This window comes from Rhinopithecus roxellana, chromosome 2, assembly GCF_007565055.1.
Source record: "Rhinopithecus roxellana isolate Shanxi Qingling chromosome 2, ASM756505v1, whole genome shotgun sequence".
NCBI classification, from domain to species: Eukaryota; Metazoa; Chordata; class Mammalia; order Primates; family Cercopithecidae; genus Rhinopithecus; species Rhinopithecus roxellana.
The window spans coordinates 11,051,805-11,075,244 of NC_044550.1; the positions used below are offsets into that span (position 1 = coordinate 11,051,805).

Consider the following 23,440-nt stretch of genomic DNA (forward strand, 5'->3'; position numbering starts at 1 on the left):
TTGAGCACTTATTGGCAGTCCTGTGCGCTGATGGGCTAGGAATGACTGGGCACTGCAATTCTGTGCCTTCCTTGTAGTTTTGCCCCTGTTCTACCTGAGTTAGCTTTGGGTGTTAGCAGTAATGGGTGAAAGGATGATTTGGGAATCCCTTGGTGGTGATAGACCAGATGATTGGTTAGCATCCTTTGTTTCTTCTGTGATTTATCTTCCTTTTCTTTGCCTGATAAATGAAGAGGAGTGTGCAGATGGTTTTTTAGTGCAACTTTTATTCTATTTTTCAAATTCTTTCCACTACGTAAATATTATGTTCTCCTTATAAAAAATTAAAACTGAAGATTATGAGTGAAAATATGTGTGATCGTCCTTTATACTTGCCTCCCCTCTTTTCTTCTGTCTCTCTTCTCTCTAGAGATATCCCCTGTTACCATTCAGTTTTTTTCTCTCTCCTGTGCATTAATGCACACACGTATGTGTATGTGTTAAATTAGGTTAAATGGAATCATAATATTTTAATGTGTAACTGGGCTGTTTTTTCAACTGTCATAGAGATCTTTTCAAGTTAGCATATGTACTTACAGATATATATTTATCTCATTCTTTTAATGGCTATGTATTATATTTTATAGTATTACAATTTGTGTAACTATTCTGTTGGATTTTGGTGATTTCCAGATTTCTTGCTATTGTAGTAATGGGTAGGGGTGTATTTCTGGAGGATTTTTCTCAGGCTGTCTTTGTATGTAATAAACAACTTATCGAGGCTTTTTTGTTTAATCAATATCTTATGGGGATAAGAGAAGGAAAGGGGCTGGGCATGGTGACTCACTCCTGTAATCCCAGCACCTTGGGAGGCTGAGGTTGGTGGATCTCCTGAGGTTAGGAGGTCGAGACCAGCCTGGCCAACATGGTGAAACCCTGTCTCTAATAAAAATGGAAAAATTAGCCAGATGTGGTGGCAGGCGCCTGTAATCCCAACTACTCGGGAGGCTAAGGCAGGAGAGTTGCTGGACCTGGAAAGTGGATCGTGCCACTGCATTCCAGCTTGGGCAACAGAGCGAGACTCCATTTCAAAAAAAGAAAAAAAAAAAGAAGGAAAGGAAAGCTATTAACAGCATCTTGTTGGAGTTGTTAATAAATGGGCAAACAGCCTTCAAGTTAAATCTTTACCATTTCAACTTTATTATCCAGTGTACTATCTGCAACCCTCCCCAGTCTCCCCAAATCTTGATGTCATCAACGGAATAGTGAACAGGACAGAGTTCTTAGACAAATATACAGTTATCTCTAATAACATTGATCCAGTATTTTTATTGTTTTTAGTGCCTTCTTTAATGGGTATGGGAGATGAAATTTTTACTCAAGTTGGAGGAATGGAAATGATGGAATATGACATTTTTGTGTATCAGGTGAAATTTTGAAAACTTATTATTCATTGTTGGTTATTTTAAAATGTTAATACAGGAGGTAGAATTGAAGAAATTTAATGTTTAGTTTGTAATTTGTGAAAGCTTAAGTTTGAAATAATTTTTAGAGTTTCTGCCAGATAATATAGTCAATGTTTCTGTTCTTTTTGCTTCTCTGTGAATCAACTGAAGAAACAAAAAAAAAAAGGAAAAAGAAGAAAACGAGATAGTTAGAATGCTGTTTTATATGACGTATGACTGGAAGGTGCCAGTAGTTTTCATAACAGTAGCCAGGAAAAACGAAAGTGGCTTGATCTTTTTTGGACAGTGCTATGAATTCCTTTGTATAAGTCATTTTTGCCCCCCTTTTTGCCCCTCATTTTGCACCTCTCTCATTCCCCCAGGTAGAGGGTTTGAAAAGCTGTTGAAATTAGGCTTCTTAAGTAGGGTTTCTTCGTCCATGCACTTAGTGGCTTTTGGGCCTGATAATTTTTTGTTGTAGAGGCCTGTTCTGTACATGTAAGATGCTTCACAAGCATTCCTGGTCTCTACCCAGTAAATGCCAGTTATACCACACCCTGTGTTTGACAACCAGAAATATTAATATCTCTAGATACTACTCTTTGGGGCCACAGTTGGAGCAGTTTGAAAATCAGGGAAGACTTCCCCTGTCACTCTGTGCAACATGGATTACAATTTTGTTCCCCCTCCCACCCCAGGCTGATAGGAAGTCCTGGATAGGAATGAAAGAAAATCATTATGAAAGTCAGCATGATTTTTCGAAACCAGAAACCTCCTTCCTTCTCCCCCCAGAATCAAGCTGGAAGGTACAGTTAAGAGCAAGTAAAAATGTTAATTGAAGTGATTCTTTGAGCTATTTACCCTGAAATGGATGGGAAAGATACATTATATCTGAACCTCAGTCTGGGAATCAGATAGCTGAGTAGGAGAGTGTAGAGAGTTAAGGATCCCCAGAGCCATCTTGAGGTTCTCTAGGAGTCTGACAGTGCCCAGCTCCTAAGTCTTAGTGTGAGGGAGAACCTTAATAGTGATGAGAACCACTTGTTTTGTTTTGTGTTTTATTGAAACACCAGTAAAAGTCATAAAAGCTAAACAGAGCAGAAAGTGTATATAGTGAGAAGTATCTTTCCTATACTGTACCTCTAGAATTGTCTGTAGAGGCAGCCGTGGAAAGTTTGAGAATGTTTTTATGGGGATAAAGAAACCCAGGGGAAGCAAGTCTTTCAGAAGTTGTCCAGGCTGAAACTCAGGACAATTCGTTACTTTTTGAACATTCCTTTTACTCCTAGTGCATTTTCTTATCTCTTCTGCTCACATAAATAGAATGGAACACTTGGCCTTAGGGAGGGATGCGAAAAGAAGTTATTTTCTTCTCTATTGTTCTCTATTGTTAAAGAAAGCAAAAGGTACCTACTTCCAACCCTTTAGTACTGTTATGAGTCTAACGTTTTTGGCATGAAAGGAGGAACTACAAATGCCCTTGGTTTGAATTAGAATTCTACCAATTACTGGCTGTTTGGCCTCTCTGTGCTTCATCTGTAAGTTGAGGCATGGATGCATAAAAGTGTTTCAAAAGCTTCCTAGCACAAAGATAGTAATTAACTTTTTTTTTTTTTTTTCTATTTTGAGACAAGGTCTGTCTCTTTTGCCCAGGCCAGAGTACAGTGGCAGGAACACTGCATCCTCGACCTCCTGGGTTCCAGTGATCCTCCTACCACAGCCTCCCAAGTGTAACTGGGACTATAGGCATGCACCACTATGCGGGGCTAATTTTTGTATTTTTTGCAGAGAGAGGGCTTTGCCATGTAGCCCAGGCTGGTCTTGAACTCCTGAGCTCAGGCGATCTTCCTGCTTTGACCTCTCAAAGTGCTGGGATTATAGGCATGAGCCACTGCACCCGGTTGATAGTAATTGCTTAGTACATGTTAGTTATTATTAGTGTATCATAAATTTTCTCTTTTCCTTTCAGTGAAGCCTGGTGTTCGGTACAGGGAACTGGGAAACATTATCCAGAAGCATGCCCAAGCAAATGGGTTTTCAGTTGTTCGAAGCTATTGTGGGCATGGAATCCACAAGCTTTTTCATACAGCTCCCAATGTACCCCACTATGCCAGTAAGTACTATCTGGAGATTTGGTATAAGCTCACCATTTATTCAACAAATACGTATTCATACATTTAATAGTACCATTATTTTGTATTCACTAGAGTAATCTCTTAGCTGTAGATAGAGTCCCAAAATGTGTATTTGCTGAAACACAGTGCAAATTCATGTCTTACCCACATAATAGTCCAAGGCAGGTGTGTTTGGTCACTGTGGGGGCAGGGCAGTTACTGTGTGACACAGGCTGTGTCATCTTCGACCTATGGCTTTCAAAGTCACTTTGGGAGTTGCCCTCCTGGTTAGTAGATAGTAGGGGTGTTGGGGGTTGAAGCTTGGAGGGGTATACTTGGGAGTTTTTAACAGTCAGCTGGAATTGGCATAAATCAAATTTATTTTCCATTGGCAGGAATTCAGTCACATGGCTGCATCTAAATGCAAGGGAGGTGGGAAAACATAATTTAATTGTGTGTTATGGAAGAAAAGTAACTTTATTTTGGTGATCAATCAACAGTCTGCCACAGGCCTAGCCTTTACTATTCTGATTCCTTAGGTGAAGTCAGTTCGTCTTGCTTGGTTTTAGTGCTTAATGTATGTCAGATCCTGTAATATTTGTTCATATAAATAGAGGGGAATAAACAAAGTACCCTTCCTCAGGTTGAGTGCCATATGATACAATAACAAAGAAAGTGTAAGATAGATAATGTGTTACAGAAATATTTTCTGTAGAGAGAGAAGACATGTGCAGGAATGAATCTGTTGTTTAGTGTTGGAAATGAAAGCTGTCCACAGTAAGTGACCTAGGAAGGAACTTAGCACATATATATTGAGCCACTGCTAGATGAATACTTTCATCTCCTTGTGCTTAATTTTTTTCATCTGTACAATAGTAGGGAATGGTATTTACTGTAGAATTGTTATGAGGGTTAAGTGAGATGATACATGGAAAGCACTTAGAACTCTGCATGAAAACAGTACACAAAAGCATTTAATCAATGACAGTAATATGTAATATCTCATTCGATCATCGCAACTCTGTGGATAATTTCTTAGCCCAATTTTTTTAAAGCAACTCTGTGCTTACAGAGGTAATTGGCTTGCTCAAGGTCACACAAACTAGTAATTAAATGCCAGACTAGCATTGATACCTGGGTTCTGTCTTGCTTTCTGGAGTCAGTCTTTTCTCCTATACATCATGCTGATGAGTAAGGACTGAAGAAATTTGGAGCTGGGTACGGTGGGAGAACTAAAGAGTGGTTGAGGTTTTGGTTGGGTGGAGAGGAGAAAAAGCTTTCCAGTTGGTGGGTGAACATGGGTGCTTCAAATAGAGATGAACAGAGAAAATATAAGGTTGGCTGAGTTATATGTTAAGGACTAGCAGCAGGCAGTCCAGGTGTGCTGAATGCCAGACTGATGAAATGTGACTTCTGTGTTGGAATCTTCAGAATTATTTTTTGAGCAAAAGAATGGCATAATGAAGCTGATATTTTGAGAAGGCTAATTTGGCAGTGGTGACTAAGATGGATTGCAGGTGCGAGTTCTGAAGATAGTTGACCTGATGGGCAGTTGTTGTAGTTGAAGTGTGACATGGTAAAATCCTAGACATGGATAGTTGTGAAGAGAAAGTGAAATGAGTGAGCAGCCTTTCTAAAGGAGAAGCTGGAGCAGTCATTCAGGGCAGGGGTCCCCAACCCCTGGGCCATAGACAGGTACCGATCCATGGCTTGTTAGGAGCTGGGCTGCACAGCAGGAGGTGAGTGGCAAGCAAGGGAGCTTTACCACCTGAGCTCCGCCTCCTGTCAGATCAGCAGAGACTGAAGACAATAATATTTATGGGAGAAGGGGATTTTGGTCAGTGGTTATAGTGTCAGCAAAATATGTTGCCACTGTTATACAAAAGATGTCATGTGAGTTTCCTATTAAAGCATTTAATTAGACATAAGAAACAATTATGAAAAGAGGAGAAAGGACCCAGGTGTACTTTATATAGTCGTTTTGGGACAGGATCTCACGGTGTCGCCTAGGCTAAAGTGTAGTGGTGCAATCACGGCTCACTGGAGCCTTGACCTCCAAGAGCTCAAGCAGTCCTCCTACCTCAGCCTCCTGAGTAGCTGGTACTACAGGTGTGGGCGACCATCCCTGGCTGATTTTTATATTTTTATAGAGACAGGGTTTCTCCATGTTGCCCAGGCTGATATCAAACTCCTGGGCTCAAGCAGTCTGCTCACCTCAGCCTCCCAATGAGCTGGGGTTTCAAGCATGAGCTACCACACCCAGTCTTATATGTTATGTTTATGAGGAGTCACATTTATATAAAACAAAATACGCTGTGATCACTCTAGGGAAGTATTAAACAATTGAAGGGTTTTTTTTTTTTTTTTGTATAGCAGAGATATCTTTTGAAATGTAAATCTCTGCTTTCGTTTGTAACTTTATATTCCTAACCCAAATGAGGGAAGAACCAGGAAATCGTTGTATAAGATTCCTGCACTGCTTCTATGTAGGAGAAATCCTTGTTAGGTGAGAGTTTATTTGCTTCTATGTTTGAATCAATGGGTGGGAAGTAATGATGATAATATTTTACATTTAAACTGTACAGGCATAACTCTGAGATAACTGTTTGGTTCCAGACCCTTGCAATATAGTGAATATCGCAATAAAGCAAGTCATACAGATTTTTTGGTTTCCCAGTGCATAAAAAAGTTACGTTTATACTGTAGTCTATCGTGTGTGTAGTCTTTTTTTTTTTAATTTAATTTTATTTTTTTTATTATAGTTTAAGTTCTAGGGTACATGTGCATAACGTGCAGGTTTGTTACATATGTATACTTGTGCCATGTTGGTGTGCTGCACCCATCAACTCGTCAGCACCCCTCAATTCATCATTTATATCAGGTATGACTCCCAATGCAATCCCTCCCCCCTCCCCCCTCCCCATGATAGGCCCCGGTGTGTGATGTTACCCTTCCCGAGTCCAAGTGATCTCATTGGTCAGTTCCCACCTATGAGTGAGAACATGCGGTGTTTGGTTTTCTCTTCTTGTGATAGATTGCTAAGAATGATGGTTTCCAGCTGCATCCATGTCCCTACAAAGGACGCAAACTCATCCTTTTTTATGGCTGCGTAATATTCCATGGTGTATATGTGCCACATTTTCATAATCCAGTCTGTCACAGATGGACATTTGGGTTGATTCCAAGTCTTTGCTATTGTGAATAGTGCCGCAATAAACATACGTGTGCATGTGTCTTTATAGCAGCATGATTTATAATCCTTTGGGTATATACCCAGTAGTGGGATGGCTGGGTCATATGGTACATCTAGTTCTAGATCCTTGAGGAATCGCCATACTGTTTTCCATAATGGTTGAACTAGTTTACAATCCCACCAACAGTGTAAAAGTGTTCCTATTTCTCCACATCCTCTCCAGCACCTGTTGTTTTCTGACTTTTTAATGATTGCCATTCTAACTGGTGTAAGATGGTATCTCATTGTGGTTTTGATTTGCATTTCTCTGATGGCCAGTGATGATGAGCATTTTTTCATGTGTCTGTTGGCTGTATGAATGTCTTCTTTTGAGAAATGTCTGTTCATATCCTTTGCCCACTTTTTGATGGGGTTGTTTTTTTCTTGTAAATTTGTTTGAGTTCTTTGTAGATTCTGGATATTAGCCCTTTGTCAGATGAGTAGATTGCAAAAATTTTCTCCCATTCTGTAGGTTGTCCGTTCACTCTGATTGTAGTTTCTTTTGCTGTGCAGAAGCTCTTTAGTTTAATCATATCCCATTTGTCAATTTTGGCTTTTGTTGCCATTGCTTTTGGTGTTTTAGACGTGAAGTCCTTGCCCATGCCTATGTCCTGAATGGTACTACTTAGGTTTTCTTGTAGGGTTTTTATGGTATTAGGTCTAACATTTAAGTCTCTAATCCATCTTGAATTAATCTTCGTATAAGGAGTAAGGAAAGGATCCAGTTTCAGCTTTCTACTTATGGCTAGCCAATTTTCCCAGCACCATTTATTAAATAGGGAGTCCTTTCCCCATTTCTTGTTTCTCTCAGGTTTGTCAAAGATCAGATGGCTGTAGATGTGTGGTATTATTTCTGGGGACTCTGTTCTGTTCCATTGGTCTATATCTCTGTTTTGGTACCAGTACCATGCTGTTTTGGTTACTGTGGCCTTGTAGTATAGTTTGAAGTCAGGTAGCGTGATGCCTCCAGCTTTGTTCTTTTGACTTAGAATTGTCTTGGCAATGCAGGCTCTTTTTTGGTTCCATATGAACTTTAAAGCCGTTTTTTCCAGTTCTGTGAAGAAACTCATTGGTAGCTTGATGGGGATGGCATTGAATCTATAAATAACCTTGGGCAGTATGGCCATTTTCACAATATTGATTCTTCCTATCCATGAGCATGGTATGTTCTTCCATTTGTTAGTGTCCTCTTTTATTTCACTGAGCAGTGGTTTGTAGTTCTCCTTGAAGAGGTCCTTTACATCCCTTGTAAGTTGGATTCCTAGGTATTTTATTCTCTTTGAAGCATTTGTGAATGGAAGTTCATTCATGATTTGGCTCTCTGTTTGTTACTGGTGTATAAGAATGCTTGTGATTTTTGCACATTGATTTTGTATCCTGAGACTTTGCTGAAGTTGCTTATCAGCTTAAGGAGATTTTGGGCTGAGACAGTGAGGTTTTCTAAATATACAATCATGTCATCTGCAAACAGGGACAATTTGACTTCTTCTTTTCCTAACTGAATACCCTTGATTTCTTTCTCTTGCCTGATTGCCCTAGCCAGAACTTCCAACACTATGTTGAATAGGAGTGGTGAGAGAGGGCATCCCTGTCTTGTGCCAGTTTTCAAAGGGAATTTTTCCAGTTTTTGCCCATTCAGTATGATATTGGCTGTGGGTTTGTCATAAATAGCTCTTATTATTTTGAGGTACGTTCCATCAATACCGAATTTATTGAGCGTTTTTAGCATGAAGGGCTGTTGAATTTTGTCAAAAGCCTTTTCTGCATCTATTGAGATAATCATGTGGTTCTTGTCTTTGGTTCTGTTTATATGCTGGATTACGTTTATTGATTTGCGAATGTTGAACCAGCCTTGCATCTCCGGGATGAAGCCCACTTGATCATGGTGGATAAGCTTTTTGCTGTGCTGCTGAATCTGGTTTGCCAGTATTTTATTGAGGATTTTTGCATTGATGTTCATCAGGGATATTGGTCTAAAATTTTCTTTTTTTGTTGTGTCTCTGCCAGGCTTTGGTATCAGGATGATGTTGGCTTCATAAAATGAGTTAGGGAGGATTCCCTCTTTTTCAGTTGATTGGAATAGTTTCAGAAGGAATGGTACCAGCTCCTCTTTGTACCTCTGGTAGAATTCAGCTGTGAATCCATCTGGTCCTGGACTTTTTTTGATTGGTAGGCTATTAATTATTGCCTCAATTTCAGAGCCTGCTATTGGTCTATTCAGGGATTCAACTTCTTCCTGGTTTAGTCTTGGAAGAGTGTAAGTGTCCAGGAAATTATCCATTTCTTCTAGATTTTCTAGTTGATTTGCGTAGAGGTGTTTATAGTATTCTCTGATGGTAGTTTGTATTTCTGTGGGGTCGGTGGTGATATCCCCTTTATCATTTTTTATTGCGTCTATTTGATTCTTCTCTCTTTTCTTTTTTATTAGTCTTGCTAGCAGTCTGTCAATGTTGTTGATTTTTTCAAAAAACCAACTCCTGGATTCATTGATTTTTTGGAGGGTTTTTTGTGTCTCTATCTCCTTCAGTTCTGCTCTGATTTTAGTTATATCTTGCTTTCTGCTAGCTTTTGAATGTGTTTGCTCTTCCTTCTCCAGGTCTTTTAATTGTGATGTTAGAGTGTCCATTTTAGATCTTTCCAGGTTTCTCTTGTGGGCATTTAGTGCTATAAATTTCCCTCTACACACTGCTTTAAATGTGTCCCAGAGATTCTGATATGTTGTATCTTTGTTCTCATTGGTTTCAAAGAACATCTTTATTTCTGCCTTCATTTCGTTATGTACCCAGTAGTCATTCAGGAACAGGTTGTTCAGTTTCCATGTAGTTGAGCGGTTTTGATTGAGTTTCTTAGTCCTGAGTTCTAGTTTGATTGCACTGTGGTCTGAGAGACAGTTTGTTATAATTTCTGTTCTTTTACATTTGCTAAGGAGTGCTTTACTTCCAATTATGTGGTCAGTTTTGGAATAAGTGTGATGTGGTGCTGAGAAGAATGTATATTCTGTTGATTTGGGGTGGAGAGTTCTATAGATGTCTATTAGGTCCACTTGGTGCAGAGATGAGTTGAATTCCTGGATATCCTTGTTAACTTTCTGTCTTGTTGATCTGTCTAATGTTGACAGTGGAGTGTTGAAGTCTCCCATTATTATTGTATGGGAGTCTAAGTCTCTTTGTAAGTCTCTAAGGACTTGCTTTTTGAATCTGGGTGCTCCTGTATTGGGTGCATATATATTTAGGAGAGTTAGCTCTTCCTGTTGAATTGATCCCTTTACCATTATGTAATGGCCTTCTTTGTCTCTTTTGATCTTTGATGGTTTAAAGTCTATTTTATCAGAGACTAGGATTGCAACCCCTGGTTTTTTTTGTTCTCCATTTGCTTGGTAGATCTTCCTCCATCCCTTTATTTTGAGCCTATGTATGTCTCTGCATGTGAGATGGGTCTCCTGAATACAGCAGACTGATGGGTCCTGACTCTTTATCCAGTTTGCCAGTCTGTGTCTTTTAATTGGAGCATTTAGTCCAGTAACATTTAAGGTTAATATTGTTATGTGTGAACTTGATCCTGCCATTATGATATTAACTGGTTATTTTGCTCGTTATTTGATGCAGTTTCTTCCTAGCCTCGATGGTCTTTACATTTTGGCATGTTTTTGCAATGGCTGGTACCGGTTGTTCCTTTCCATGTTTAGGGCTTCCTTCAGGGTCTCTTGTAAGGCAGGCCTTGTGGTGACAAAATCTCTAAGCATTTGCTTATCTGTAAAGGATTTTATTTCTCCTTCACTTATGAAACTTAGTTTGGCTGGATATGAAATTCTGGGTTTAAAATTCTTTTCTTTAAGAATGTTGAATATTCGCCCCCACTCTCTTCTGGCTTGGAGAGTCTCTGCCGAGAGGTCTGCTGTTAGTCTGATGGGCTTCCCTTTGTGGGTAACCCGACCTTTGTCTCTGGCTGCCCTTAAGATTTTTTCCTTCATTTCAACTTTGGTGAATCTGGCAATTATGTGTCTTGGAGTTGCTCTTCTGGAGGAGTATCTTTGTGGTGTTCTCTGTATTTCCTGAATTTGAATGTTGGCCTGCTCTACTAGGTTGGGGAAGTTCTCCTGGATGATATCCTGAAGAGTGTTTTCCAAGTTGGTTCCATTTTCCCCCTCACTTTCAGGCACCCCAATCAGACGTAGATTTGGTCTTTTTACATAATCCCATACTTCTTGCAGGCTTTGTTCATTTCTTTTTCTTCTTTTTTCTTTTGGTTTCTCTTCTCGCTTCATTTCATTCATTTGATCCTCAATCGCTGATACTCTTTCTTCCAGTTGATCAAGTCGGTTACTGAAGCCTCTGGATTTGTCACATATTTCTTGTGTCATGGTTTTCATCTCTGTCATTTCATTTATGACCTTCTCTGCATTAATTATTCTAGCTATCAATTCTTCCACTCTTTTTTCAAGATTTTTAGTTTCTTTGCGCTGGGTACGTAATTCTTCCTTTAGCTCTGAGAAGTTTGATGGACTGAAGCCTTCTTCTCTCATCTCGTCAAAGTCATTCTCTGACCAGCTTTGATCCGTTGCCGGCGATGAGCTGCACTCCTTTGCAGGGGGAGATGTGCTCTTATTTTTTGAATTTCCAGCTTTTCTGCCCTGCTTCTTCCCCATCTTTGTGGTTTTATCTGCCTCTGGTCTTTGATGATGGTGATGTACTGATGGGGTTTTGGTATAGGTGTTCTTCCTGTTTGATAGTTTTCCTTCTAATAGTCAGGACCCTCAGCTGTAGGTTTGTTGGAGATTGCTTGAGGTCCACTCCAGACCCTGTTTGCCTGGGTATCAGCAGCAGAGGTTGCAGAAGATAGAATATTTCTGAACAGCGAGTGTACCTGTCTGATTCTTACTTTGGAAGCTTCCTCTCAGGGGTGTACTCCACCCTGTGAGGTGTGGGGTGTCAGACTGCCCCTAGTGGGGGATGTCTCCCAGTTAGGCTACTCAGGGGTCAGGGACCCACTTAAGCAGGCAGTCTGTCCGTTCTCAGATCTCAACTTCCGTGTTGGGAGATCCACTGCTCTCTTCAAAGCTCTCAGACAGAGTCGTTCGGGTCTGTACAGGCCTCTGCTGCTTTCCCTGTTGTTTTTTTAGCTGCGCCCTGTCCCCAGAGGTGGAGTCTACAGAGACAGGCAGGTTTCCTTGAGCTGCTGTGAGCTCCACCCAGTTGGAGCTTCCCAGCGGCTTTGTTTACCTACTTAAGCCTCAGCAATGGCGGGCGCCCCTCCCCCAGTCTCGCTGCTGCCTTGCAGTTAGATTGCAGACTGCTGTGCTAGCAATGAGGGAGGCTCCGTGGCCGTGGGACCCTCCCGGCCAGGTGTGGGTATAATCTCCTGGTGTGCCCGTTTGCTTAAAGCATAGTATTGGGGTGGGAATTACCCGATTTTCCAGGTGTTGTGTGTCTCAGTTCGTCTGGCTAGGAAAAGGGATTCCCTTCCCCCTTGCGCTTCCCAGGTGAGGCAATGCCTCGCCCTGCTTCAGCTCTCGCTGGTCGGGCTGCAGTAGCTGACCAGCACCGATTGTTCGGCACTCCCCAGTGAGATGACCCTAGTACCTCAGTTGAAAATGCAGAAATCACCGGTCTTCTGTGTCGCTCGCGCGGGAGTTTGAGACTGGAGTTGTTCCTATTCGGCCATCTTGCTCCGCCCCCGTGTGTGTAGTCTTAACAATGCACAAACCTTGATTTAAAAATACTCTATTGCTTAAAAATGCCAACAGTCATCTGAGTCTTCAGCGAGTTGTAATCCTCCTGCTGGTGAAAGGTCTTCCCTTGATGTTGATGGCTACTGACTGATTAGGGTGGTGGTTGCTGAAGGCTGAGGTTTGTATTACATTCTCACATTGTTAGAAATTCCTGAACCTGGGTAATTTATAAAGAAAAGAGGCTTAATTGGCTCATGGTTCTGCAGGCTATACAGGAAGCATGGCAGCATCAGCTTTCAGAGAGGCCTCAGGGAACTTAAAATCATGGCGGAAGGCAAAGAGGGAATGAGTGTCTCAACATGGTGGGAGCAGGAGCAAGAGAGAGAGCACGTGGGAGGAGAAACAACCAGATCTCATGACAACTCATTCACTATACAGTACCAAGAGAGGTGGTGCTAAACCATTCATGGGAACTCTGCCCCCATGATCCAGTCACTTTCCACCAGGCCTCTCCTCCAACACTGGGCATTACATTTCAACATGAGGTTTGGGTGGGAACACAGATCCAAACCATATCAGGGTGGTCGTGGCAATTTCTTGAAATAAGACAACAAAGTTTGTCACATTGATTGACTCTTCCTTTCACGAAGATTGTTCTGTAGCTTGCGATGCTGTTTAGTAGCATTTTATCCACAGAACTTCTTTCAAAATTGGAGTCAGTTCTCTCAAACCCTGCTTCTGTTTTATCAACTAAGGTTAAGTAATATTCCAGATCTTTTGTTATCATCTCAACAATGCGAACTATGGGTAGATTCCATCTCAAGAAACTACTTTCTTTGTTTATCCATAAGAAGCAGCTACTCAGCTGTTCAAGTTTCATCATGAGATTGAAGCAATCCACTCACATCCTCAGGCTCCATTACTAATTCTAGTTCTCTTGCTCTTTCCACATCTGTAGTTACTTCCTCCACTAAGTTTCAAACCCCTCATAGTCATCCAAAAGGGTTGAAATGACCTTCTGCCCAGCTCATGTTAATATTGATATTTGATTTCCTCTCATGCATCACATAATTTCCTCCCATGAATCACAATTTTTTGGTTTTGTTTTTGTTTGTTTTGAGACAGAGTCTCTCACTCTGGTTGCGCAGGCTGGAGTGCAGTGGCTCGATCTCAGCTCACGGCAGCCTCCACCTCCTGGGCTTAGGTGATTCCTCCACCTCAGCCTCCTGAGTAACTGGGATTACAGGCACGCACCACCATACCCCGCCTTTTTTTTTTTTTTTTTTTTGTATTTTTAGTAGAAATGGGATTTCACTGTGTTGCCCAGGCTGGTCTTGAACTCCTGGACTCATACATTCCACTCGCCTCGGCCTCCCAGAGTGCTGGGATTACAGGCATGTGCCACCGTGCCCAGCCTACAGATGTTTTTAATGGCATCCAGAATGGTGAATCCTTTCAAGAAGTTTTCCAGTTTACTTTTGTCTGGATTCATCAGAGGAATCACTATCTATGGCAGCCTTAGAAAATGTATTTCTTAAATAATAAGACTTGAAAGTCAAAATTCCTTCTTGATCCATGAGCTACAGAATAGATGCCATGTTAGCAGGCATGAAACCAACATTTGTCTCCTAATACATCTCTGTTAGAGCTCTTGGGCGACCAGTGCATTGTCAGTGAGCAGTAATATTTTGAAAGGAATCTTTTTCTTTGAGCAGTAGGTTTCAGCATTAATATTATTAATTATATTAGCTATATTATATATTAAGTATATTATATATTAATTATATATTAATATTATTAAAATATTCAGTAAACCATGCTATAAATTGAGGTGTTGTCATCCAGGCTTTGTTGTTCCGTTTCTAGAGCACAGGCACAGTAGATTTCGCTTCATTCTTAAGGAATCTTAAGGAATGGTAGATGAGCATTGGCTTCAACTTAAAGTCACAGGCAGCAGGATCCCCTAGCAAGAAAGTCAGACTGTCCTTTGAAGCCAGTTATTGACCTCTCTCTAGTTAGAAAGTCCTAGGTGGCATTTTCTTCCATGAGAAGGCTGTTTTGGTCTGCGTTGAAATTCTGTTTGTTAGTATAACCACCTTCATCATAGCTATATCTTCTGGCAAATTTGCTGCAGTTTCTACATGAGCACTTGCCGCTTCACCGTGCACTTTTATGTAATGGAGACGGATTGTTTAAACTTCGTGAACCAACCTCTGCTTTCAACTTTTCTTCTGCTGCTTTGTCACCTCACTCAGCCTTTGTAGAATTGAAGAAAGGTAGTGCCTTGCTCTGGATTGGGCTTTGGCTTAAGGGAATGTTGTGGGTTGTGTGATCTTCTGTCCAGACCATTCAAACTTCCTCCATAACAGCAGTAGGACTGTTTTACTTTCTTTGCATTTGTGGGTTCAGTGAAGTAGCGCTTTCAGTTTGCTTCAAGAACTTTCCCTCTGCATTCACAACGTGGCTAACTCTTTGGCACAAGAGACCTAGCTTTTGGCCTATCTAGGCTATTGACATGCCTTCCTCATTAAGTTTAATCATTTCTAGCTTTTGATTCAAAGTGAGAGACATGTGACTCTTCCTTTCAGTTAAACACTTAGAGGCCATTGTAGGCTATTAAGTGGCCTAATTTCAGTATTATGTTTCAGGGAATAGGGAGGCCTGAGGAGAGGGAGAGAGAAGTGGGGCAGGCTGATGGAGCCGTCAGACCGACCACACACAAACATTTGTTTGCTGTCTTACATGGGCACAGTTTGTGGTGCTGCAAAACAATTAAAATTTTAACATCAAAGATCATTGATCATAGATCACTATAATTGATACAATAATAATGAACATGTTTGAAAGATTGTGAAAATTACCAAATTGTGATACAGAGACATGAAGTGAACATGCACTATGGGAAAAATGACATTGTTAGACTTGCTCAGTGTAGGGTTGCCACAAATCTTCAATTTATTTTTTTTAAAAAAAAAGACTGTATCTGGTCAGATGCGGTGGCTTATGCCTGTAATTCCAGCACCTTGGGAGGCTGAAGCAGGCAGATCACTTGAGGTCAGGAGTTCTAGACCAGCCTGGCCAAAATGGTGAAACCATGCTTCTACTAAAAATACAAAAATTAGCTGGCCATGGTGTGTGTGCCTGTAGTCCCCAACTACTCAGGAAGCTGAGGTGGGAGGATCACTTGAACCTGGAAGGTGGAGGTTGCAGTGAGCCGAGATCGTGCCACTACACTCCAGCCTGGGCAACAGAGCAAGAGTCCGTCTCAAGAAAGAAAGGAAGGAAGGAAGGAAGGGAGGAAGGGAGGAAGGGAGGAAGGAAGGGGAAAGGAAAGGAAAGGAAAGGGCAGTATCTGTGAAGCATAATACAGTGAAGTGCAATAAAACAAGGTATGCCTCCATATTACAGTCATTCTATGAGAGACTATAGATTAGGTGCAAATTTTTTAAAAAGTGCCTAACAGTGCCTGCAGTATTATAGTGACTCAGATAATGTATATTTGTTGAGTGAGGTATGTTGGAAACTGAAACTTTAATCAGTGTAAAAATTATTGAGAGATACGTTACATGTTGTTTTAGTCTTTGAAATCCAAATTGCTTTTGCACTTATAGCCTTCGTTCTGATTAGCCACTTTTCAAGTACTTCCTAGCTATGGGAGTAGCATGGCCAATGCTGCTATATTGGACATGAGAGTTCAAGATCCTTTCATCCTTTTTACTTTCGGTGACACCACACTGACATTCTTGACATTTTCTTTTTGGTTTCTCCAAGGAAATATAGACCAATTCTGTATATGTATTAATAAGCATGTCCTTTTGAAGGTTTATGAGTTTAGAAATTAAAAGTCAAATGTTTCTTTTTTTTTTAATGACCTTAGGATTTTATATCAGTTTAGAAGCTCCAGATTTGAAATCTGCAGTAAGTGTAATTTGGCAATACCTAAGATAGTGGAAAGCAGCACGATAGCTATTCATCTGGAAAGTTGTGCAGCAATATAAACGTGTAGGGGAGATTAGACCATTCCTGGAAAGAGGAGAGTTTAGTCGAGTCAGCCTCAAAGGGCGGTCAAATTTGCCATTGAAAACAAAGTTGGCCGGGCGCGGTGGCTCAAGCCTGTAATCCCAGTACTTTGGGAGGCCGAGACGGGCGGATCACGAGGTCAGGAGATCGAGACCATCCTGGCTAACACAGTGAAACCCCGTCTTTACTAAAAAATACAAAAAACTAGCCGGGCGAGGTGGCAGGCGCCTGTAGTCCCAGCTACTCCAGAGGCTGAGGCAGAATGGTGTAAACCCGGGAGGCGGAGCTTGCAGTGAGCTAAGATCCGGCCACTGCACTCCAGCAGTGAGACTCCGTCTCAAAAAAAAAAAAAAAAAAAACAAAAAACAAACCAAAAAAAAAACAAAGTTGCAGATCAGAACAGCCTCACACAGGAACCCTGAAAAGCTGATGTATTAGCCATCTGGTGGTCAGGTTGGGCATTGCAGTCATTCGCTTAGCTGATACTCTTATTAGGTTTTGTTTAACTTGAAATTTAAATTAGTTCTCCATTTTTGTCTAAAAAAGCCTATTCCTAGTTTTAACATTTTTGGCCTTTTTGAGGGATATGGCAGGTCTGGTCACTGTAATTTATTGTTATATTTCTCATGATGATCCTGAAAAAAGCATTATTAGTAAACTTGGACAATGGAGTTTGCTTTTTCGCTTTGAATTAAAAAATAGTGGTTTCCTCAGTGTTTTTTTTGTTTTTTTGTTTTTGTTTTTGTTTGTTTTTTGAGACAGAGTCTTGCTCTGTCGCCCAGGCTGGAGCAGTGGCAGGATCTCGGCTCACTGCAAGTTCCGCCTCCCGGGTTCATGCCATTCTCCTGCCTCAGCCTCCCAAGTAGCTGGGACTACAGGCGTGTGGCACCACACCCAGCTAATTTTTTGTATTTTTTAGTAGAGACGGGGTTTCACCGGGTTAGCCAGGTTGGTCTCGATCTCCTGACCTCGTGATCTGCCCACCTCGGATTCCCAAAGTGCTGAGATTACAGGCGTGAGCCACCGCGCCCGGCCTTGTTTTTGTTTTTGAGAGAGTCTCGCTCAGTCGCCCAGGCTGGAGTGCAGTGGCATGATCGATCTTGGCTCACTTCAACCTCTGTCTCCTGGGCTTCAGTGATTCCCTGCCTCGGCCTCTTGAGTAGCTGAGATTTCAGGTGCACGCCACCACGCCTGGCTAATTTTTGTATTTTTAGTAGAGACACAGTTTTGCCGTGTTGGCCGGGCTGGTCTCAGACTCCTGACCTGCCTCAGATGATCCACCTGCCTCGGCTTCCCAAAGTGCTGGGATTATAGGCATGAGCCACCGTGCTTGGCCTATTTTTTAAAAAGTAGGTTAATGTGCATAGACTTAGTTCTTCTTTGAAGATGAAAAAAAGACAACAGCTTGTGAAACGTCATGAAAATCATGTAGTTTCTATGGGCTGTGCCCCTGTGTACAAATACATACTTTCCCCTCAAAGCGGTGGGAGATTTCTGGCATAATCTAAAACATCTGTCATTCTCCTTTAAACTTCTCTACCCGGATGAGTAGTGGAACTCTTGGTTCTGTGATTGCCATTCTAATCATGAGGTAATAGAAATCAAGGTACTTCTCTTTTATTCTTTATTTTTATTTGCCACTTTTCTTTTTATAGAAGTGATACTCATATCTGAAATACAGCCTACAAATACCTCTGTCTTCCTAGAATACATAAGCATAATGAAATGTGCCTAGGACAATATGTGCACCATATTAGATGGCTACCGGTGTAATACCTGTTTGTTGAACTTAAAGAAAGGGAATCAGGAGGGGAGAAGGTAATTGATTTAATAATCACTGATAGGAATTTGAGTTGTGTACTCTTTCTAGTTACCTGTTCAACAGTACACTGTTGGTTTTGCTACCTTTTGAGACTTTTTTTCTTTAATTTCAGAAAATAAAGCAGTTGGAGTGATGAAGTCGGGCCATGTATTTACAATTGAGCCAATGATTTGTGAAGGTGAGAAAAAAGGATGCCATGATATTCTTCAGTTGAATTTGTGTGTATTTTAGTCTATTCATCGTGTCAGTGGTTTTTTCTACCTGCTTGCTTTTTGCTTCCTACTCATTCCCTGTCCCACCTCAAACTTGATTCAGTATCGTGGAGAACTGAAAATTGAGAGGTTTGGCAAGAAGACATGGTTTCTACGTGGTAATCTTCTGTCAGGAGATGCTGAAGTGATCTTCTGACAGATCTGTCAGGAGATGCTAAAGTCCCTTTATATAAAGCTCATGTCAGAGGGTGCACTGTAATAATGAGGCGCCCAGGTCAAGTCTGTGCGGATGTTCCTGCTTGACGTAGGAGAGGGAAGAGGAGGGAACAAAGTAGAGCATTTGATGAGCCACCCAGTTTGAGGCAGATATGATTATATGGTTTAATTCTTCACAATTTATAAGGTGGTGTTATCCCCATTATACAAAGGAGGAAACTGGTCCTTGAAGAGGGTGAGTAGCTTGCCTGTAACTTTTAGCTGGCAGAATTTGTCAGACTCAGCTCATGAGCTGCTATGACGCTTCATGGTCTGCACTCATGTCATCACATGGCATCGTATCGCTGTTGTGGGGAAAGCACACCAAGGACACACTTGGCTCTGGCAGCCTCCCCACTGTTGTCATTCCTTCCAGACAGGCTTGTAGCAGTGATAGGAGACTTGGAGTCACAATTAGGGCTCCTCACTGAGATGTTCAGAGTGATTCTAGTAATGGAGCTTCCTGGTTAGGCAATGTAAAGTGAGGCAGTAGCAGTAGAGCTTGTGTGTCCTGAGCCCTGTATTAAAGGATACTCCCTCTCTGGATCCTTCCAGTCTTTTTATAACCCAGTCTTGGGAGCGACTTCTATATTCTCTTTCTTAGAAGTGATTCACTGAATCTAGCCCGCACTCAAGGGGAGCAGAAGCTCACACAAGGGCGTGCATGCCAGGAGGGTGAGGATCACTGAAGTCACTTTAAAGGCTGCCTTCTAAAGCTGATTCCTTATTGCATTTTCTGTAAAATGAAAATTAGAATCCCTATCTTGCCAACACCCAGGGCTGCTAGACTGAGATGATTTATATTAACATAAAGTACTTTATATACTTTAAAAGACTGTACAGATGTGCAGTAAAGTTTTTGTTATCCTCTTGTAATAAGGATAAAGTTCTGATCATGTGCAACCAGTTGTAAAGATGGTAAGTATTTAGCAGTGAAAAGAAAGATAGTGGGAGGAAAGTGTTATTTTGGCTACATATTTCCATTAACTAGGTTGGTGAGCCGTGATGTAGTATTTTCAGTAAGCAAATAACTTTCTATACAGCCAGCACAGATAATTAATCATCAAATTATATCAGATATACTTTAGTGTAACTCAGCTAGGTTAAATCCCTGGAATAGAAAGTCTCAAATCTGCAGGAGAATTTCCTCAGCCAAATAAATTTGACTTGACATTACTAAAAATCCTGTTTTATCAGATTACAATAAAATCATAGTAGTAGTGTTTTAAATCCATTTGTGTAAAGGCCATTACATTGGAAAACATCGATTTACTCATCTTTAGTTGCTTGATGAGGCATGAGTTAACTTTTTTAGGCTGCCTCATATTTTCTTTTTAGCCTGGGATTTAATATTGCAAAAGTAGTTTACTTCACTACAGAGTTTATGTTCTGGGATTTGTCTGTCTGAGTCAGTGAGTCCTAGAGGTTAATATGTTTCACCTAAAAATTACTAAAAATGAAGAAAGTATTGATTTTTTTTAACATCTAATTTTGGAAGAAGAAAGCTCGCAAATACATCTTTTACAGTAGTATCTAGAATTGCCTTTCTCATTCCACCTCTGCTTCACATTCTCTTGGGCCTTTGCTTTCTGCTTTCCCTCATTATGCCCTCTTCACCCCCATTCCCTCTCCCTGAGTTTTCTTTCATGGCCTCCCAGGTTCACTGTCCCTTCGCTTCCCTTCTCTGGTTTCAACTCCTATCCAGACCATTCTGCCTCATATTTTTCTTATCCTCTTACACACACCAGTCTTTCTTTTGCCCCCCTTTCTGGTTCCAGGACTGTAGTTCACAAAAACTTTATGGTATAATCTGTTCTCACCATCTGTTTGTGTGCCTACCATTTTGAAATTATATCAGGAATTGAATGCTGTAATAAAACTGTAAACATTTACATGATTTCCTTCACTATATATGCTGACTATAGTTTTGTCAGATGCCAAAATTAAACTAGGAAAGAGCTAAATTCACTAATTCAAGTTTTTTTTCTTTCTGATTTTTAAATTGTAAAATACTTCAAACATCAAACATACTGAAGACCAAAATGAAGTTGGAAGGGCATTAGCTAAAACAATTGGCATGTAAATAAGGATCTTAGTAGTGAATTTTCTACTTGGCTTTCTTCTTGATAGAGTTCATTTAGAAAACTGAGTGATTGAACTAAGAAATTGTTTTTGTTGAAGGCGGATGGCAGGATGAAACCTGGCCAGATGGTTGGACTGCGGTGACAAGAGACGGAAAGCGGTCTGCTCAGTTTGAGCACACCCTCCTGGTCACAGACACTGGCTGCGAAATCCTAACCCGGCGACTTGACAGTGCACGGCCTCACTTCATGTCTCAATTTTAATTTCTCCCAAGATGGCACATCTCAGTGATACCTTCTTACTGTACTATGCATTTTATTGATAGTACAGAAAGGAAGAGGAACCTTTTTTAAATCACTTGTTTTGTTTTGACTATACATAAGACAGGACTGCAGCATTTGATGTGTGTCCTCAAGAACTTGTCTCGGGTCTGAAAAAGCTGAGAAGAATAGAGGAGACATTGCCCAACTCTTCAGCCCTCCCCCTGCACACCTGTTTTCTCATTTGCCCTTTGAGCACTTTTACTTAAACTTGCTTCTGGTTGCTTTTATCACTGCCACAAAACAGCCATCAAGAGCCAGCTGCTTTCCAGGTGAACATTGGAAATGAGAATCTTTGAAACTTTAGCAATATATGTTGCACCAGATTTTAAAAATTATATATATGGAAATATATATGTATACATTTTAAATTCCATATACATAATTACCAAACACCATGTGACCCGGGGTTTGTGTTGGTTCTGCTCTGACAGGTTTATATGCTCTTACAAATGGATCCATAGTTTGCAGTGATTTAATTCCTGGTTGGGATTTGGCTTCCCCTCTCCCCCATGCTGATTATTTATCCTTGTAATTGTGCATAGAGAAGCACTCACCCAATGAGACTTTCTCCAATGTGGACTGTGTGTGTGTCAGTGAATGAATGTAGTAAAATTCATTTTGGAAGGTTATCAGGCTTTTAAAAAGCTAGTTTATGGCAAAAATAGCCATTTTCCAAGTGGTGGCTGACAGTTGCAGGGCGTGAGAATTTCATAATACATTTGGTCAGAAATGGAAAAGAAAAAGCCCCCTTTCTTCCCGTTTCTGTTTTACTTCAAGGGCATACTTTGGAGGTGCTCAGAGAAGGGTGAAGGTTGCACTCCGGTGGAGGATGGGGAAAGAGTTCTAAACTGTCTCCAGCTGTGAGCCCAGGAGGTCAAGTGGGCTATTAAAATCTAACATTGAGTAAACGTGATAGTGATGAGGAAGGAATTTTGTGTACTGTAACCTTGCAGTAGAGATGCAGCTGTCCTTGGTGTGCTGAAACACACCTCTCCTTTACATAGTTGGGAACCTCATTAGAAATGACCTCAGCTGCCCAATATCTCCGTTCCTTTCAGCAGTTGTCCAAGTAGGAGTGTATCCAATGAAGACATATCAGATCACAAAGTCATTGTCCTTAGAGTGTACTTGATTACTGGGCATCCTTGTAATATAATTTCATACCACTGACACATTATACTTATAAGAGAACATCTTTCCCAGAGTGCCTCAGACCTTATTGCTTTAAAATATAATAATGTTTTCATTACTTTTATTATTTGAATGATTTAGTAAAGTTGACTGAATCTGGTATAGACTTTGGGAGTATGTGAAGTTTTTATCAAACTGTAATATTTGTGAATGGAATGCCTTGCAATATGAATGTTAATATAATGTGTAAAGGGAGATTAAAAAGTTTGAATGATTATTCTACCATGTAGTCATTAACTTGGCTGCATTTCTTTGGGATTTCAGAGGGAAATGGTGGGAATGGGGAGGCTGTTTGATAATCTAAAATAAATTCACGACCATTTGAGTAGAAATCCTTTTTCAGGTACAGTGACTGTACATAAACTCAATAGAGTGCCAGCAGCATTTGAGATGTAACCATATTTTTGAGAGCTTTTAAGACAGAATGCTGAATATTAGGGGAGCATTTTATGTACTGATTGTGGAATTAACAGTGTGGGCTTACTCAGTGTCTGTCATTAGAAGATAAGCTCAAGGAAAAAAGATCTTGGTGGAATAGTTTTTTGGTTAAAAGATAAAACACACTGGTGATAATGCTTTTCTTAGTTTGGGAGATTTTAAAACAACATGGGCTCTAGTCCAATTGCATATAACTAATTACAAGTGTTCATTGGATTTAGGTGACAAAACACCTAGTTTCATCATTCTGCCACCTTTTTACGAAATCACTAGCTACTCGTGAGACTGAGGTGGGAGGATCGCTTGAGCCCAGGAGTTCAAGGTTACAGTGAGCTATGATTGTGCCCCTACACTCCAGCCTGGGTAAGAGAGTGAGACCTCATTTCAACCAAAAAAAAAAAAAAAAAAAAAAAAGTATTAACTTTTTTTACATTAACTTTTAGAATACTTTTTTTTCCCTCCCTGCCAGTCTTCCAACTCCTTTGGAATTATAACTTAGAAGAAGGGAAACATGAAGTTCATTTTATGTCTTTTGTTGATAAAATGGATTAACCAGTCTTTATACCACTCGCGCCCACATATCTAAATTAATAGGCAGGAGTTGGTGAGGAGGTTTAGGAATTTGTTTGCCTGATTCCTCAGTTTGTTCTCTAACGACT

The 23,440-nt window shown here is 40.6% G+C and overlaps 1 protein-coding gene across 2 annotated transcripts in view; it reads left to right on the top strand.

Annotated features, from left to right (window-relative positions):
* Nucleotides 1-22,565, top strand: part of METAP1 (methionyl aminopeptidase 1) — a 74,601-nt gene extending 52,036 nt beyond the window's left edge. Inside the window, exons 9-11 of one of the 2 annotated variants that reach the window (XM_010365529.2) lie at nt 3,394-3,537; nt 18,393-18,458; nt 20,929-22,565. In XM_010365529.2, coding sequence (XP_010363831.1) covers nt 3,394-3,537; nt 18,393-18,458; nt 20,929-21,092 — 374 coding nt within the window. In that variant the 3' untranslated portion in view covers nt 21,093-22,565. The remainder of the gene's footprint in view (nt 1-3,393; nt 3,538-18,392; nt 18,459-20,928) is intronic. The other variant, XM_030914751.1, reaches the window with a different exon arrangement.
* The last annotated feature ends 875 nt before the right edge of the window (nt 22,566-23,440 follow it).